Below are 17,146 nucleotides of genomic sequence, written 5' to 3'. Positions count from 1 at the left end.
TAGCTGATGACAAAATACGTAATTAAATGCTCATTGCAACGTTAAAACAGTATTTTTATATGGCGCTGTTAATCTGACACATTACTATAACGGTCACCTTCCACTACAGCAAAATTTTTTGCCGAAAACCACACTTTAAAAAGGGAAACAAGGAATCGACGGTTGAGATAAAGCTGACTGACCAACATGCATTTATACATCAGAGACAGTTATTGCTGGACATTTACATTCAAGTAGATTTATTAGAGCCTTGTGTGAAAAATGCCAGGAGCAATAAGTAATTCTGAGTCAAGTACAGATAATTTACTTTCCAATTCATCGACCTCCACTGATTTTGATTATGATGATACAGACTCAGAAGAGAGGGAGCTACAAAGACTTAGGGAAGAGGCTAGATCACAACACAGGCACTTGAGCCTTTTACTTAGACCAAGTCTTTCAGTTGTAAGCATTCTCGTCATATTATTTTGTTTATCAGAAATGCTATTCGTCACGCCTCTAATCAGCCTTTCGATGAGCAAAGTGTGTCAGCACTTGACTACAGATGAAGGTAATACCTGCAATCCCCAGGAGGTCCAGGAACTACTTTCTGATATATCTTCTAAGAATATGATTATTTCAGGTATAGTGAGTACCTTTATGGCCGGGAAATGGGGCCAAATATCTGACCGTTATGGCAGAATCCATGTTTTCTCGTGGATAACACTGATTAGAATACTAGGCAACCTGCTTCATGTATTTAGTGTTTCCTCATACGTCCATTTCCACATCTGGTTTATAATAGCCACGACAGCAATCGCTGCATTCAGTGGAGGGATGTTTGCTATGTCAGGTAATGTAAGTAGCTATATCACTGATATCATTGACTCTGGAAATCGAGCTACAAGTATGAGTATTGTTTCTAGTACCATGCATGCTACAGTTGGCCTGGCTCCCTTTATCGGCTCTATGCTCATCAAAGCCAATAACGGTAACGAAGTAACTGCAATTTATGCTGCCACTATCAGTAGTGCTATTCTCATTCTTCTGTGCAACTTTGCAGTCACTGAGCCGAGACATAAGGAAGCATTAGAAATATCACAAATGTCATTTAAAAAGAGACAAGATAAAATAAAGAATAAACATATTGAAAACTTATCAGATTCATTTGATCTTTTTACAAGGTTCAAACATTATGTCAATTACTACACAAGACAGCTATTGGACCTTTTAGCCCCATTGAAGAAACTATGGCTTAAGAAAAGTAAGAGTGGTTCACTAATACCTCGTTATAATGTACTCTTAATGCTCGTAATTGATACTTCACTTTTATGCGCCATGGCAGGAATGATGCCCAGCTTGGTGCTCTTTACCACTTACAAATACGAATGGAAAGCGGTGGAACTGGGGTATCTCATATCATTTGGCGGGTTGTGTAATGCTATTGTCTTATCATTAGTATCTCCATATTTTTTTAAATATTTGAAAAAGACTTTACCAACCTTGTCACATTCAGTTGACAAAGTCGACATTATAGCTATGAGATTGTCACTTTGCTTCGTGCTTTTAAGTCTGATAATACTAATAAAGTTTAACGATCAACCATATGCAATATTTATTTTCCTAATTATCAGATCACTGGGCTCAATAGGTACTCCGACGGCTCAGGCGTCAATAATCAAGTACTACATCGAGAATACAGGCCAAATATTCGGTGCAATTGCTCTTTTACATTCGCTTTGCACATTAATAACTCCACCTTTAATGTTGAAGATCTACGGTGACACAGTATCATTCAAACCGGAGTATTTTATATACGTTCCAACCATAGCAATTTTGGGCTCATTGGGTCTCACATTTCTACTGAGAATAGTGGACGACGAATCTCAAACCGACCAAAATATGCCTTGAAACGCCCGCAGTACCCCATTTGTAAATCTAGTTTTGTTTCTTTTTCCTTTCGCACTTAATTTTCACGAGAAACAACTTTACCTCGAATCAAACTGGAAATTGGTTTTTCCGAAGTTTTTCCATCGAAAAATTTTGTGAAAAAAAAGGCTCGATATGGCAGCGAGAAAAAGAAAGAAAGAGAGATGAGATTGGTCTTTGGTGTGGCCAGGTTTATATATAAGACTATCATTGCGTTGTGTATCGAGAAAACTGGTGAACTTTGTTAGTCTTTGGAAAGTGACGATTCGTTTGAGATATGTACACTGATCCCCAGAGAAACAATGAAGTTAGAAGGCTCAGTCTTCCTGTGAAGGCGATTGCGTTGGAGGAGGCTGAGAATATGGAGACGGAGCAGAATACTGTAGAGGAGCCTGCCATGGTAGAACAGACAGACGTGCCTATAGATTCAGCACAGATACTACACACTTTACAACATGCAAAACAAAAAAGGACGGATATGATACCGCAGGAGTATCCAGCTTTAGAAGGACGAAAAACATCTGGGAAGTATGGATTGAAAGATTTCCAGGTCATGAGAACCCTAGGGACTGGGTCCTTTGGTAGGGTGCACCTTGTTAGGTCTGTTCACAACGGGAGATTTTATGCATTGAAAGTTTTAAAGAAAAATATAATAGTCAAGTTGAAACAAGTGGAACATACAAACGACGAACGTAGAATGTTGTCCTTAGTTTCCCATCCATTTGTGATAAGAATGTGGGGAACATTCCAGGATGCACAGCAAGTTTTCATGGTAATGGACTATATAGAGGGTGGTGAACTCTTTTCATTATTGCGTAAATCGAGACGATTCCCAAATCCAGTGGCAAAATTTTATGCTGCTGAAATCTGCCTAGCATTGGAATATTTACATAGCATGAGCATCATTTACAGAGATTTAAAACCTGAAAATATTTTATTGGACAAAAATGGTCACGTTAAATTGATTGATTTCGGCTTTGCTAAATATGTTCCTGATGTCACTTATACCCTCTGTGGTACTCCTGATTACATTGCTCCCGAAGTGGTAAATACTAAACCATACAATAAATCGGTGGATTGGTGGAGTTTTGGTATCCTAATTTATGAAATGTTAGCAGGCTATACCCCATTCTACGATTCTAATACAATAAAGACATACGAAAACATCTTGAATGCACCACTAAAATTTCCATCGTATTTCAATGCTGACGTTCAGGACATTCTTGTCAAATTAATCAATAGAGATTTAAGTTCAAGACTGGGCAACTTACAAGGCGGTAGCGAAGACGTTAAAAATCACCCATGGTTCAGTGAGGTCGTATGGGATAAACTGCTTGCCAGATATATAGAGACACCCTATGAACCCCCAATCCACCAGGGACAAGGTGATACCTCACAATTCGAAAGATACCCGGAAGAAGAAATCAATTACGGTATACAGGGAGAGGATCCATATTATGAACTTTTGCAGGATTTTTAATCTATCATCACACGACCATTCAATATATATATATATATATATATATAGTGCATTACAAATTATAGACCGTTCTCTTACTGACTTGTACTTGAACGCTTCTCGCAGTACGTGGAAAAAGATAGCCTAGGAAAAACAAACATATACTAGCAGTAGCTACAGCAACACCTCATTAAGGAAAGGTAGCTGAAACAGTTAGGGTACTGAGATGTCTAAGATACTTCGACAGATAAATTTCTTGAATAAGATATCTTATGTCACGAAGAAACCCCAGATTTTTATCAATACTGAGAAGTATAATGCCATCAGATTGACCTTCCAAGTCCTAAATCATGGTGGTCACATGGGTGCTCGACAGTTCTGGAGGAAGTATCTACCTACTTTGCAATTTTACAACCCCAATTTCAGGATAGATTTAGTCAGAATCAAAAATGAAGAGAAGAAGAACGAAGTTCCCTGTGTCATGGAAATCATCGGCAAGGATAACAGTGTGGTTGAAACTATTGATATGAAAGACAGACAGTACGATTCCATCATGGACGAGTTACTCGAGAAGTTGGATCACAACGTTGTTCCGGAAGATAAACTGGTAAAAGTTGGGGAGGGACATTAAGACCGGGATGCCTTCAAATACAATCACGCAACCTCATGTAAATATATTTCTTTAAGAACAACTATGTATAAATAAGTCTAATCACCATGATTCACACGCACATTCTTGCCCTATTGGTGTACTTTATCAAAATAGCATAAGGAGCTTCTATATAATAAGCATCGTAAAAATAAGGAATTTGTCGCAAACCTAGAAGTTACCCATAAATAGTGGAAACTCTAGTAAAAGTTGCTCTTCAACCGAACGAAGTATACTCCCAAGGCCTAAACTGGACTTTGATACAGTACCTTGTTTGTGAAGCTTGTCTACGCTTGTTAGGTCTAAGCATACTCACCACATCTTTAACTGAAAGTACAAAGAAGAGCATCCCTAAGAACATCGAAGACTTTGTAACCATAGCCACCGAACTTAAGTCACTCTAAACAACTACCTATGGGAACTGACAAGCAAAATACCGCTGCTACAGCCGACAGACCCACTGGTTTGAACAAGACTCACTCGATATCGAGCTCTTTGAGAGGAATACTGGGTCGTGCAAGAACAGGTTCCAGAGTAGAGGATACTGAAAACGATTTGTCAACAAATAATGTAAAAACGAGAGATCAGGGAAGCCAAGTAAGTCCCCTGAGAAGGGTGGATGTCCCCAGGATAGATTTAAGTCCGGCTGGAAGTAATTTCTCAGTACAAACAGACATTTCTCCGCCAAATACAACACTACTTTCTGAACCAGGAGACTCAGGTAAGAACTACAAGTTAACGGGAACAAAATCCAATATAGGATCACATCTAGGTACTGCTACGTCTGCAAATTCTACGTCCACAACTGCTAATGTACATAGGAAAAAGTCACCCCTACAAAATCCTCCTATTGAAGATCCACCAATTACTACACCGGTGAAAGAACAGCTCAAAAAGTGTCTTGTGGATTCTCAAACGTTCAAAGTATATGAAACGGGCGAACACAAGCATTTCTTGAAGATTCTTCCATTGATCAACAATGAAGCTCGTATCTCAAAAGTCGTTCCAGAAGATAAGCATAAATTAAGTCGTCAAAGCTCATTGAGCAAAGAGAGGAGCACGTTTTCATTCACAAATTTTTTCAAAGTCCACAAGGAATTCAGCAATAAATTCATGAAAGCAACTTCTTTAATCCCAATAGAGTACAGATTAAGAGAGTTAGAAATGTCCGTCGAGAGTAATCCTACCGATATAATATGCCAAAAATCAAAACAGCAAGAGACTTTAGATAAAGAAATGGGTGCTCATCAGAAACCAATACCAAAAATTGTATATAAAGAATCAGCTTTAGATGAAGAAGCCTTAAAATTGATCAACTTAATATCGAAACGAGTTCAAGATGGAGTAAAAAATAAACCATCCCATAACTCAGATAATCCAAGAGAGAACAGTTTCTTTGACACATATGGTAGAAATATTGGCGATATAGGACATGGATCATATGGTAGTATAAGCGTATGTTCAAGATTAATGGGCACATGTGATCCTATTTGTTCACAAACTTATTCGAATAACAATAGACTATTTTTTGCTGTTAAAGAATTGAAATTAAGTGCAACTGATACAGTTGAAAAGTTCAGTAGCAGAATTACTTCTGAGTTCATCATTGGTTATTCTTTAAGTCATTATAACCTCCCACAATACGAGAAGAACAATATTTGTGGTAAAGATCCATCAAGAAACCTGCTGAAAATATTTGATTTAATGCAAAACGACATCAATAATTTTGTAGAAGTAATGGAATTTTGTCCTTCTGGTGATTTATATACGTTACTAACTAGAAACTCAAAATCTGGCTCAGCGTTACATCCCTTGGAATCAGATTGTTTCATGAAACAATTATTGCGTGGGGTAGAGTTTATGCATACTCACGGTATTGCACACTGTGATTTGAAGCCTGAAAATATTCTGTTTTATCCTGATGGTTTACTGAAAATATGTGACTTTGGTACCAGTTGTGTTTTCCAAACTGCATGGGAGTCAAAAGCTCATTTTCAAAAAGGTGCTATCGGGTCAGAACCTTACGTTGCACCAGAGGTTTTCATTCATGACTACAAATATGACCCCAGACTGATTGACAGCTGGAGCTGTGGTATTGTATACATAACGATGATTTTAGGTCGCTACATTTGGAAATGTGCCAAAAAAGATGACAAATCATATAAGGAATATCTTGATAGCATCGAAAAAAATGGAGAGTTTTATGTGTTTGAAGAGATTAGGCATGTAAATGTTATCCTAAATAAACTGAGACGGCAATGCCTCTATAACATACTGAAGCCGGACCCAACTGCCAGATTGAATGTGCAGCAAGTATTGAACAGCACTTGGATGAAAAAGACCAGATGTTGTAAAGACTAGTTTGTATCTATTTACAAGACAATTATCTAAATATTCCGTAGCATATATATAATATACACTTGTACAAATTGTTCAACAAATATTACACTTATTTTCATTTGCTTTTATAGGAGGATGATTTACAGTACTTTACTAGCCAAGGAACATATTTTATTGTAGCCTTTGTTCATTAATTCCTTCCCTACCACACCATCATTAGCCATAATTCTGGTTCCTAAAGGTTCTCCCGTATTCTTATTTACCAGTACACATGCATTATCACCAAATCCAATATTTGAGCCATCGAATCTGTAGCCATTTTTTTGCCTGGTTCGTACAATAATAGCATGAACAATATCACCCTTCTTCACACGATTGGTGTTTATAGCACCTGTGATCTGTTGACTCAATGGCTTAGCTTTTTGTATAACGCAAACGATTCGATCACCTATTCTTCCTGGAGACTTCGGCGATCCTTTATTTATTACCTTGATACATTCTGCCAATTGAGCACCAGAGTTATCTATCACTTTTAACATACTTTTCAGATATATCATGACTAGTTAGATTACGTAAGTCACTAAATTGGGAGAGTTTACGTTTGATATTTATTGCATACCCACTGACATTGAACTGTCATGCATCCAATATTTTTGATATCCGCGATATTGAAAATTAATATGAATAATATCTCTAAAGTATATAAACAAAAATATACATTGTATATTACGCTTGAGACGACGAAATCTTCATGCTCTAGCTAGGCTGCTTATTCGACGGATCTTTTTTGCAAAAGCTTTTTAATGTCAGTTAGATGTAATCTCTCTTCAGGATCAATTTTGAAACAATTTGTGACAACTTTGTACAAATTATTATAACCACATTTGCTAACATAGCTTAAAGAGTCTTTATCGAAAGAGTTATGGGTAATTCGATCCTTCAACATCTTCTCTGAATCGTTCCTAAAGGGAAATTGGCCAACTAACATTACGTAGAGCATAACAGCAAATGCCCAGATATCGGCTTTGAATGTAAGTTTATTTTCTGTTATCAATTCTGGTGATGCATAAGGTAATGAACCGATGTTCACTTCTCTATCTCTATCTGGGTTTTCCATGTCGTAACTCATTCCAAAATCACATATTAGTACTTTTAATTTAGAATCATCTTTCTTTTCGATAAGACAGTTTTCTAGTTTTATATCTCCATGAACTACATTTGATGAGTGGATAAATTCCAGACCTTTATTTACTTGTAAAGTTAGATAACCGGCGGTTTTACAACGTTCAATTTGTGAAATTGATGACTCTTCAATTCGACCCCACGATCTCACAAGGTCAAATAAATTGCCACCTTCGATCCTGTTGGTTAAACAAATACCTCCAAAAATGTCATCAAACTTGAAATTTATTAACGGTAATATATTCTCATGATGTGAAACTTTCTTCCAATTTAAAATTTCCCTCATGACGCGGCTTTTCCTTTTCTCAATCGTCCTATAATCGTCATTATCCTCACTTTGAGATGTGTTTTTGAACCTTATTATCTTTACAGCACGTGTTGTTCCTGTAGAATTATCTGAACATTCCCTTATCAAGCCCCATGCTCCATAGCCAATAACTTTTCCCAAGGTATGATTGAAAATTTCACTACCTTTCTCGTCGGGCCTTGTTGATACTATGTTACTGTCACCAGAAAGTGATTTTATAGTATGACTTGATGAGAATGAACTGAGGTATTGCGAAGCAATGGAACCATGCCTGGTATGACGTGGTCTCATCTGTACTGGTGAAGTACTGTTATTGTAACTGTTGTTTAGTGATGAAATATTGGTACGTAACTCTCTTAAAATACACTTTTTGACCAAAAACATGATTAGCTTATAATCTTCTGATCTTTCATGGGGTATTACTTGCAATATTTTCTTCTTTCTTTGTGAATAAGGTAGGAGTAAGAAATCAGCTGGTAATTTCTCAATTATTTCCTTGATTTCATCTGTAGTAATATCAGTGCCTCTATTCATGTTAAATGTATTGAAGTTACCGACTGATCTGGCAGCATGAGTAATATCAGTTAGAGAGGAAGACTTAAATGAGGGACTTCTTGAATTGGGGAATGAAATGGGAATGGTTCTTGGGATCGACATGGGTATTGGAGTATTGCTGGTCAGAGATGACTTACTCTCCTCATCTATAACATCTCTGGTAAGATCATTTGTCGGAAGCGTTCTGGTACCTGAGGATGCCGTCCCTGGTGTCCTAGACAAGGCTTTTTGAGATGCAAGTTTGGCAGTTAATAAACTTCTATTTGATTGTTTGGGAATAAAGGACGACAATGACGGTCTGAGAGGTTGACTGCTGTTTGACTCATTGAATGCCCTATTTAAATTATTTAGTGACGGAATTTTGTCCAGCTCTAATACAGTGTTTGGAGACAATTCTCCTGCATAAGAAGGATCACTTGGAAATGGTATTGGATCTACTTGTGCATGAGAAGAGCGTAAGAGGATGGGACTTTGGGTGGAACTCGTTCTTGAGGAAACTCGGCTTGTACCCATGGATAAATTAGTTCTGAATTCTGAATTATTCGCATTGCTTTGAGTGGTGGAGCTCAAATCACTAGTGTGAGTAGAAAGTTGTGCTAAAGACAAGTCTGATTTTTTCAGTAGTGGATTTCTCTCCTTTATAAGGAAAGGTGACAGTACTTTCTCTTTTTTATTTCCATCAGAATTCTGATCTTTCTGCTCATCTTTCTTTTGTTCTTGGAAATCTAACATTCGCCATTCAGTAGCAATGGCATTGAAATCTATATCAGGAACGTATTGATCTTGTACTTCGAAAAATGTATCATCAACCTCCAAAGATGGGAGCTGCCTTGTATCGGCGTCATTATCGTTATGACATGCCTCATCATCAGCTGCATCTCCAAGCAATGCAACACTCCACGGCTCTTGTTCTGGAGCAGCTAACCTATTTGTGGTAAAAGACGATGTTGCATTGAATTCCAGAGGAGTTGTGACGCTGGGCGTGATGCTATAATTACTGACGTCACTGTCTTCTTCATAATCTGCTACTGTTGGTGATTGGTAGCCACTCTCAGGGCGCATAACATTTGATGAATTAGAGTAAACACTTATATTAGAGCCACTTACTGACCTGTCTTCTGAACTGTCGTTGCCGTACGAACCCGCTGATGCACTCATTGCAATGGAGTACTTAATGCGAAGAAGCTCTCTTGTGCACACTAATAGGGTGCAAAATGTGTCTTCTAACAGATATATGGCTCCAATTTTCACCTATAATAAGTTGTGACCAGATGTGATGATAGTCCTAAAATTAATCTGTACAATAAACCTCACTTAAATCTTAAATTTCTAATAACTTATAACCGTCTGTAGCAGGGTAAATTTTATTATTATTTAAGGGCGCCCATCTTGCCTACTTGGGTAACTATTTCCTATTTTTGTGCAATCTATTTCCTAAATAGGAAGTAGTATACAAATTAGTTTCCTATTTGCGTAAATTGCTTGATTAATCTATAGTAATAACTTAAATTGGTGAGATATACACAGTATATATTGGGATGAGCCAACCTATTTACTTCTCTTGTAGACTTTGTTGAAAAACTCAGTCAACACTTGCTTTTTGAAGCCACGTGTTTCATCTATAGCATCTATTTTCAATTTCAATTCTTTAGAAACGGCATCTTCATAATCATGGTAATACTGGGCCAAGTTAATGTCATCGTAAAGTTTCTTCACTCTGAGTTCACATTCTGGGTTCTTTTGACCATAGTTGTCATCTAGGATCTTTCTTTGTTCCGGAGTAACGATTTCTAACGCTTTGTTGACCAACCAAGAACATTTATTGTCCTGGATATCGGTCCCAATTTTACCAATTTGTTCTGGAGTTCCGAAATTGTCTAAGTAGTCGTCCTGAACTTGGAAGTACTCACCCAATGGGATCAAAACGTCTTGAGCTTGTTTCAAATCCTTTTCGTCGGTGATTCCAGCAACGTACATGGCCAGAGCTACTGGCAAGTAGAATGAATAGTAGGCGGTTTTGAATCTAACAATGAATGAGTGCTTTACCATGGAAAACTTGCTTAGATCAACGTGATCTTCTGGAGCAGTAACCAAGTCCAATAATTGGCCTAATTCGGTCTGTAAAGTAACTTCATGGAACAATTCCAACAGATCCACATAGTAAGTTTCCAGTTTGAAATGTTTCTTCAACAGTGAATATATGGCTGCCTCTAACATGAAAGCGTCATTGATGGCAATGTTCCCGACATTTTCCACCTTGTACCAACATGGCTGACCTCTTCTTGTTATACTTTGATCCATCATATCATCAGCTACCAGAAAGTAGGCTTGTAACAATTCAATGCACCATCCCAAGATGGCTAATTTCTTGTACTCTTCATTACTTAGGGACGCAATCGATTCGTGTCCTGTTAGAATCGCATAAGTATCGACCACTGAAAGACCTCTATTTAATTTACCACCTGGTGTATTATAGGTTAGAGAGGCTTCGTACCATTGAAGCGCTTCATTTGGCATACCATATTTAACAAGAATTTCTTTCAATTCCTCGACTAAACTTGGAAATTCCTGCAAAAATCTTTCTCTCGACGTAACAGACATATCTAAACAATCAATCTAGCAAAATCCAGAACTAACAGGTACAGTCAATACAAAGAATCTCATTCCATGAACAACAGCAATGTCCTCCTTTATATAAATTTCGTTGCTGAAAAAAAAAAGCCATATTCCGTTAACCGAAGAATTGCATTATAATTGAATAAACCGATATCTCTCGATGATTTGCTTGGCGTTAGAAACATTGGATTACGGCATTCCAAAGAAGCTGTTAGCTGAAGTGAAGCCTCTAATGCTGTTGAATCGTGGTTTTTTCTTCGGTTTGTTAGTCTCAGACGTGTTTCCACGTATCTTGTCTTGATGGGGCCTTCTTCTATTCTTGAAGTAGAAATACAGCTTGTTACGCATGTGATTCGTACTGAAATTGGTGAAATCCCAGTGGAACATGACTTTTGGTTTGACCTCGGGGTCATATTTGATGAATTCATCCAGTTCTTGAAGAATTGTTTCTAATTTTGGTCTGGGCTTTTGAGTCAGATAGTCTAGTTCAGGTTTATATGATATGATCGCATTCAACATCTTGACTTCTTTTATTTCTTGTGGCTTCACACCAGACTCTATGAAGACTAACGACTTCATCAGCTGGAAAGCGTCATACAAGAGTCTCAAACTTACAACGTCGGGGATACTGAGGACTCGTAGGTGTCTCCACGTTTCTGGATACAGTTTTAAATAGCTGTACCAGGCCCGCACTATCGTTTCCACTTCCTCTGTGCGTGGCCCTGTTATCCTTAGTGCATCCAAATGCTCTAGACGAGTCAATAGCTCGAGATTTCCCACGGATGTTTGACACTCCACTACAGTTAGAAACTGGAATGTTCTTTCGAGAAATATATTCCTGCAAAAGTGAATATCATTCAGCCCAAAACAGGACGATTGCCTATTCCGCTTCCTGTATTTCCAAAGTGCAACCTGATATCTTGAATTTTCAATAAAGTTGGTATCCTCTGAGAAGAGGTTCATTAGATCACCTTTCACCAATGGACTGTTCTGTAAAAGCCAATACAAGTAGATGTTGCTATCCCTTCTGGAAATAATCTGCCAAAGGGTTTTGATTGTATCAACAGTAGGTAACAATTCCAATATGCTTACTTTCGTCTCATGAGACGTATCTGCACCAGCTAATAACTGTACTATCTCCTTCAAACATATCGTGACTAATGAATCATTCCCTATTTCACATGATAATGTCTCGGAATTAGCTAGTTGTGAATGTTTGTTTGTATCTTCTTCAGCTAACCATCTAGGTAAATCAAAATCAAAAGGTATAAGCTTTGGTACAGATCGTTCAGCCCTCCTATGGGATTTTAACATCTGCTTCGTATCTATATACTTACAGTGAGGTCTTTAACTGTATATACAACGCGTAGTGCTTCACACTGATAGTGGTATATCTTATCAATCGATCGATGAGCATCAATTACATTACGCGAAATGGCTGTTCACTAAGTGATAACTTAATGCTTCGCAATGTGGGAAATTAAAGAAACTATAAAAGGCTATACATTAATGGTTCAATATATTCATAAGTCAAATAATTCTTTATTTGGAGAAATACTTCAAGTTGTTGCAAGAAAGCAACATTTCCTGAATCTCGTAGTGTATACTCTTTCTTGCAGTAAATAACACTATGCTTGAATTGGTTTTCATCTTTGTAATAGTACGATTTTGATCTCTGTGCTTTTTTAATATTGTACAAGTATACAGATTATTTCAATGGTGTATATATTCCAAAAGGGCGAATGTTTATTTGGATTTTATTCAAAATCTCTTAGCACGTCTATGCTTACCTGGTCTAGATGGCTTACCTTTCATCTTTCTTTGTGAAAAACCAGAGACGTCGGCAGAAGAGTCTGCATCATTCTTTCTCTTAAACCTCTTCATACCACCTTTACCGTATTTTGCGTTCTTGGCAGCTCTTTTAGCACTTGGCTTACCGTATCTTGGTTCATCAATGGCTTCTTCAACACCAATATCGAAATCATCGGTTGAAATTTCACTTTGTTTTCTCTTCTTCTTCAAATTCTTGATTTTATCTAGAGTTTCCTTCTTTTCTAGTTGACGCTTCTGTAAAGTAGCAACTTGGACTTGTTTACCAAATTTCTTTAATTGCCTTTGCTTTCTAGCTTCTTCTCTAGCCTTCTTTTCACTAGCCTCTCTGACTAACTTACCTTTTAATTTATCCATATGTTCATCACTCTTTACCATTTCAGCAAAATAATCTAATGGCCTTAAAAATGGTACTTTTAATCTCCTTAAGTGATCACGGGCTTCTGATACAGCGTCAAGAGATTGCTTATAGAAAGCTAACTCTCTTTCAGTGTCATCGTAGATATCTTTAATACTGGCATCGGCTTCCACCTTAGAAGTAACACTTTGGTGCTCTTGGAAAGAGTGCTTCCCCCATGGTAGCTGTACTCTGGTCAAAGCATGTTTCAAGGCCTTTGTGTTATTTACTGTCAATTTGTGATGTGGGACAACATCTGCATCAGAGTCAAATTCAACTTCTGATAATGGAACATCTTCCTCCTCCTCTTCTTCTTCTTCTTCTTCTTCTTCTTCTTTTTCCTCCTCAACTTCACTTTCGTCTTCGGATTCTGAGTCACTCTTTGCTAATTTATCAAAGTCGAGTTCTTTCTCTTTCTCTTCTTCCTCATCATCATCTTCTTTGTCCATCTGTTTCATGGCTTTCTTCAACTTTCTCTTTTCCTTCTTCGAAAGGGCTTCACTCTTATATTCTTCAGCATCCTGCTGTTCAGCTGCCTTAGCTTGGGCCTTTTCCTTCTGTTCCAAGTCTTCCTTAGAGACAACGGCAGCTTCTTGTTTCACTAACTTAGCTGCTTTCTTGCCATTTTTAAGCTCTTCTTCCTTTTCAAACTTTTCCTTAGCCTTTTGATCGGCCAAGAGCTGCATTAACTTAGGTCCTTTAGCCATCTTTGGTGTAGTTATCTGTGCTTTAAATCTTTTCTATCAACTCTATAAGTTTGCAATATATAGAATGAAAATTTTCATTCCTCATCGCATCGCAACTTTTTCACCTAAAAAATGAAAAAAAAATAGCTATAATAGAACAACTTCAAGTACTGAAAAAGACAAACCTATTATTACAGATATATGTGAATTATATGCTAATTTTATATCAAATCATTCGATTTTAATTGCTCAAACAATTCAGGATCGATATATTTGGCTAAGGAAGGTCCGTCATGTGATGTGATGCCGTCATTGGAGATACCCTTCCTCTTTCTCGTTTTCATTACAAAATCACGACTGAGACTTTGAATTGGTGCAGGTTTCAATTTCGGTATTACTGCGTTCTCATCTAGTACATCACCTGGGACTTTTCTCCAAATTTTACTCCAAAAATGTAACTGACACATAGCGTTACCGCGTGTGCTCAATCTTAAATCGGTCTCAAAACCAATCGATTCGATTACTGGTATTTGACCCCGCACCTCTAATAACGGTGTACCCACTATTTTTGCGACTCTGTATATCTTGGCACCTCTCCTATTATGGAATAGTTCCTCTACAATGGGAAGTATTGCACTTTTTGCGACAATATTGACTTCGTAAATTGGTTCCATTATTATTGGGCTTGCTGTCATCATTGCAATATAGCATGCTTTCCTTATCATAGGAATTAATTGGCTTCCACTAATTTCATTGTCGTCATCACCATTTTGAAGCTCAAATCCCAGAAGTTGAAACTGGATTCCGTATATATCTTCTTCACAAAGAGGCCCTTCTCTCATTGCCCAATAAAAACCTTGTTTAATTTGTGACTTATACTTATTGAGAGTAGTTTTATCTGTTTCGTCAGGTAGTGTATCATCAACTAGGACATTACAGTTATGAAAAGTCCAGACGTTTCTTGCTGTTAAAGAATCCCAACCATACTCTTCTCTCAATTTTCTTGATAAATCTCTCATATTTCCGGTTTTAACTTGATTATCAATTTCAAATTCATTTAGTTTACCCTTGCTCAAATCTTTCAGGAAAGCCCTATCAAGAGGCTTTGCTCCTATACTTATCGACAATTTGCCACTTGAAGACGTGACTGGTATTGCTGCAAACGATTCATTTTGACAACTTTCGGTAAAGATCGCGACCGGATCAGATATTTTAATTTCAATATTGGCATAGTTGGTTCTCAAATCATATAGAAGACAGTCCATGTATAGTTCACCGAAACCCAATATGACATGCTCCCCTGATTCCTCAACTTTTATCACCACTCCTGGATAGTACTTATTTATTTTATTTAAAGCATTCAGAAGTTTAGGTAGCTCTTTTGGTACCAACGGTTGAATAAAGACTTTAAAACATGGATAGTTAATATAATCGAGCGGTTTAAACAAGTTTCCTTCAATATTCTCCGTATCGTTTGCCACAATAGTTGCAGATTTATCAAAGGCACTGGAGATACCTTTCACTAAGACAATTTGTCCCGGACCAGCACGGTCAACATTATAAACGTATCTTGCTCCCATTAATGCAATTTCAGTTACTGACAAGGATTCATCAAAATTTTTTTCATCTTCATCAAAATCTTTATTGCTATCAATTACAAAAAATTTCGAATTTGAATCCAGAACACCTTCTTGAATTTTAAGCAGTGTATAATCATTACCGCCATAATCTAATGTTTTCAAAGCTCTCGCCAGAAGTTTCTTATCGCTTTTTAACATAGCTATTTTATTTTGTGCAATGACATGAGTTAAGCCTGCTTCTGTTCTGAAAATTAGTGTCAAGACATGTCTCAATAATGGTAAAGAATCCATTTGGCTTATTTCATTCTGGTTTAAATGAATATTAAAATTTTGCTCCAGTGAATCAGCTAATTTATCATAATCTACTACCGATAGAGTTTGAGTTATTATTTTGTACAAAGGCAACAGGATAAAATCAAGGAAAGTGGGAGTCTCATTCATCACATTAGTTATTTCTACGAATTGCCCATTTTTAAAATGATAATCCCCCCAAAGTCTGTCAATAAGTCCGTCAACCTTGCTATTCGGAATCCTGTCCATATAATGATACGTAACGAACTCTCTAATGGAAAAAGTAAAGTTCAACTTTGTAGAAGCGAATAAAACGTTTCCTAAAACTGGCGAATGTAAGTCTTTAGTGAATGAGTTAATTTTATCCACACAATGCTTTATTTTCAAGTATGCATCTAATGGAGGAAGTTTCATTTCAATAATCAATCTATCGATCTTGTTTAAGAGAAAAATCATTTTGATTTTTCTTTTCTCACATTGCTTTATTAACTGTTCGACAACGGATGTTACACCTTCTACAATGTCGAGAACAATGATAGCTATTTCAGAAGCAGTCAATGCGACAGCAACTTCGTCCATGAAATTCACATGACCTGGAGCGTCAAGTACATTCATCGCAATGGAATTGTTGTTTAGATCTGTTGACAAAAGTGTAAACCCATTTAATTTAGTACTTAATCCTCTTTGCACTTCTTGTTTCATGGTGTCCGTATATTTCAATTGCTTCCAGCCCTGTCTAATATTTTTAGTAACGTGTGGCATCTTTTCATGAGACTCCAGCACTAATAGATCACAAAGTGACGTCTTACCGGAATGTAAAGGTCCAATGACGGCTACATTCCTAATTCTCTCAGGAACAGCAAGTAATGAAAGCAAATACTCTCTGTCATATTTAGTCTTTGGAACGTTTTTCCTCAATTGTGAAAACAATCCATATTCTTTTCCTCTGGACCTACCCATCGAGGGAGCCACCAGCGGTTCATTTATCGATTGCGTATTCTCCGTCTCCACCAGAACCTCAACCTCATCCCCGTATACATCGTTCAAATCTGTCTTAACCAAGGCATTACTTAGAACTTCCGCATCTTGGCTTTCACCTTCTGGGATGTTACTATCTTCACCAAAATCACTCTCTCTCGACGAGCTCGCCTGCTCCTCAGAAGTATTCTGATCTTCTCCGACTAGATTCCCAAACTCATCATACAAATCATCATCCATTATCTCTGCTGTAATGCTATATCTGCCCTCCTTCTATTCTGCTTAACCTCATCAGTCTCAGCAGTTTTTTTTCTCTAGCAATGCACTTTCCATAACCTTGTTGATATTAAATCGAAGAAAAGATGAGA

General features: G+C 37.3%; 10 protein-coding genes across 10 annotated transcripts; 4 read left to right on the top strand and 6 right to left on the bottom strand.

Moving 5' to 3' along the window:
• Positions 1 to 261: 261 nt before the first annotated feature.
• Positions 262 to 1,890, top strand: KAFR0G00490 (uncharacterized protein; the record flags this gene model as incomplete). Its single annotated transcript, XM_003958168.1, has 1 exon — positions 262 to 1,890. The coding sequence occupies one exon, from the start codon at positions 262 to 264 to the stop codon at positions 1,888 to 1,890; it is 1,629 nt and encodes a 542-aa protein (XP_003958217.1).
• A 295-nt stretch (positions 1,891 to 2,185) lies between these two features.
• On the top strand, positions 2,186 to 3,388 carry TPK3 (cAMP-dependent protein kinase catalytic subunit TPK3; the record flags this gene model as incomplete). The annotated part of the gene is made up of 1 exon (XM_003958167.1): positions 2,186 to 3,388. One exon carries the CDS (start codon positions 2,186 to 2,188, stop codon positions 3,386 to 3,388), a length of 1,203 nt encoding a protein of 400 aa, XP_003958216.1.
• A 205-nt stretch (positions 3,389 to 3,593) lies between these two features.
• MRP49 (mitochondrial 54S ribosomal protein mL61) lies at positions 3,594 to 3,998 on the top strand (the record flags this gene model as incomplete). The annotated part of the gene is made up of 1 exon (XM_003958166.1): positions 3,594 to 3,998. The coding sequence occupies one exon, from the start codon at positions 3,594 to 3,596 to the stop codon at positions 3,996 to 3,998; it is 405 nt and encodes a 134-aa protein (XP_003958215.1).
• A 432-nt stretch (positions 3,999 to 4,430) lies between these two features.
• On the top strand, positions 4,431 to 6,377 carry KKQ8 (putative serine/threonine protein kinase KKQ8; the record flags this gene model as incomplete). The annotated part of the gene is made up of 1 exon (XM_003958165.1): positions 4,431 to 6,377. One exon carries the CDS (start codon positions 4,431 to 4,433, stop codon positions 6,375 to 6,377), a length of 1,947 nt encoding a protein of 648 aa, XP_003958214.1.
• A 119-nt stretch (positions 6,378 to 6,496) lies between these two features.
• Positions 6,497 to 6,913, bottom strand: MRPL38 (mitochondrial 54S ribosomal protein uL14m; the record flags this gene model as incomplete). Its single annotated transcript, XM_003958164.1, has 1 exon — positions 6,497 to 6,913. One exon carries the CDS (start codon positions 6,911 to 6,913, stop codon positions 6,497 to 6,499), a length of 417 nt encoding a protein of 138 aa, XP_003958213.1.
• A 212-nt stretch (positions 6,914 to 7,125) lies between these two features.
• Positions 7,126 to 9,558, bottom strand: NNK1 (protein kinase NNK1; the record flags this gene model as incomplete). The annotated part of the gene is made up of 1 exon (XM_003958163.1): positions 7,126 to 9,558. The coding sequence occupies one exon, from the start codon at positions 9,556 to 9,558 to the stop codon at positions 7,126 to 7,128; it is 2,433 nt and encodes an 810-aa protein (XP_003958212.1).
• A 390-nt stretch (positions 9,559 to 9,948) lies between these two features.
• ERG20 (bifunctional (2E,6E)-farnesyl diphosphate synthase/dimethylallyltranstransferase) lies at positions 9,949 to 11,001 on the bottom strand (the record flags this gene model as incomplete). The annotated part of the gene is made up of 1 exon (XM_003958162.1): positions 9,949 to 11,001. One exon carries the CDS (start codon positions 10,999 to 11,001, stop codon positions 9,949 to 9,951), a length of 1,053 nt encoding a protein of 350 aa, XP_003958211.1.
• A 204-nt stretch (positions 11,002 to 11,205) lies between these two features.
• KAFR0G00420 (uncharacterized protein) lies at positions 11,206 to 12,330 on the bottom strand (the record flags this gene model as incomplete). The annotated part of the gene is made up of 1 exon (XM_003958161.1): positions 11,206 to 12,330. The coding sequence occupies one exon, from the start codon at positions 12,328 to 12,330 to the stop codon at positions 11,206 to 11,208; it is 1,125 nt and encodes a 374-aa protein (XP_003958210.1).
• A 447-nt stretch (positions 12,331 to 12,777) lies between these two features.
• On the bottom strand, positions 12,778 to 13,950 carry EBP2 (Ebp2p; the record flags this gene model as incomplete). Its single annotated transcript, XM_003958160.1, has 1 exon — positions 12,778 to 13,950. One exon carries the CDS (start codon positions 13,948 to 13,950, stop codon positions 12,778 to 12,780), a length of 1,173 nt encoding a protein of 390 aa, XP_003958209.1.
• Positions 13,951 to 14,150: 200 nt separating this feature from the next.
• SNU114 (U5 snRNP GTPase SNU114) lies at positions 14,151 to 17,018 on the bottom strand (the record flags this gene model as incomplete). Its single annotated transcript, XM_003958159.1, has 1 exon — positions 14,151 to 17,018. The coding sequence occupies one exon, from the start codon at positions 17,016 to 17,018 to the stop codon at positions 14,151 to 14,153; it is 2,868 nt and encodes a 955-aa protein (XP_003958208.1).
• Positions 17,019 to 17,146: the final 128 nt, after the last annotated feature.

This window comes from Kazachstania africana, chromosome 7, assembly GCF_000304475.1.
Source record: "Kazachstania africana CBS 2517 chromosome 7, complete genome".
Classification (NCBI taxonomy): domain Eukaryota; kingdom Fungi; phylum Ascomycota; class Saccharomycetes; order Saccharomycetales; family Saccharomycetaceae; genus Kazachstania; species Kazachstania africana.
The sequence above is the reverse complement of the archived record's forward strand: the minus strand, read 5'-3'. Positions and strand labels throughout refer to the sequence as shown.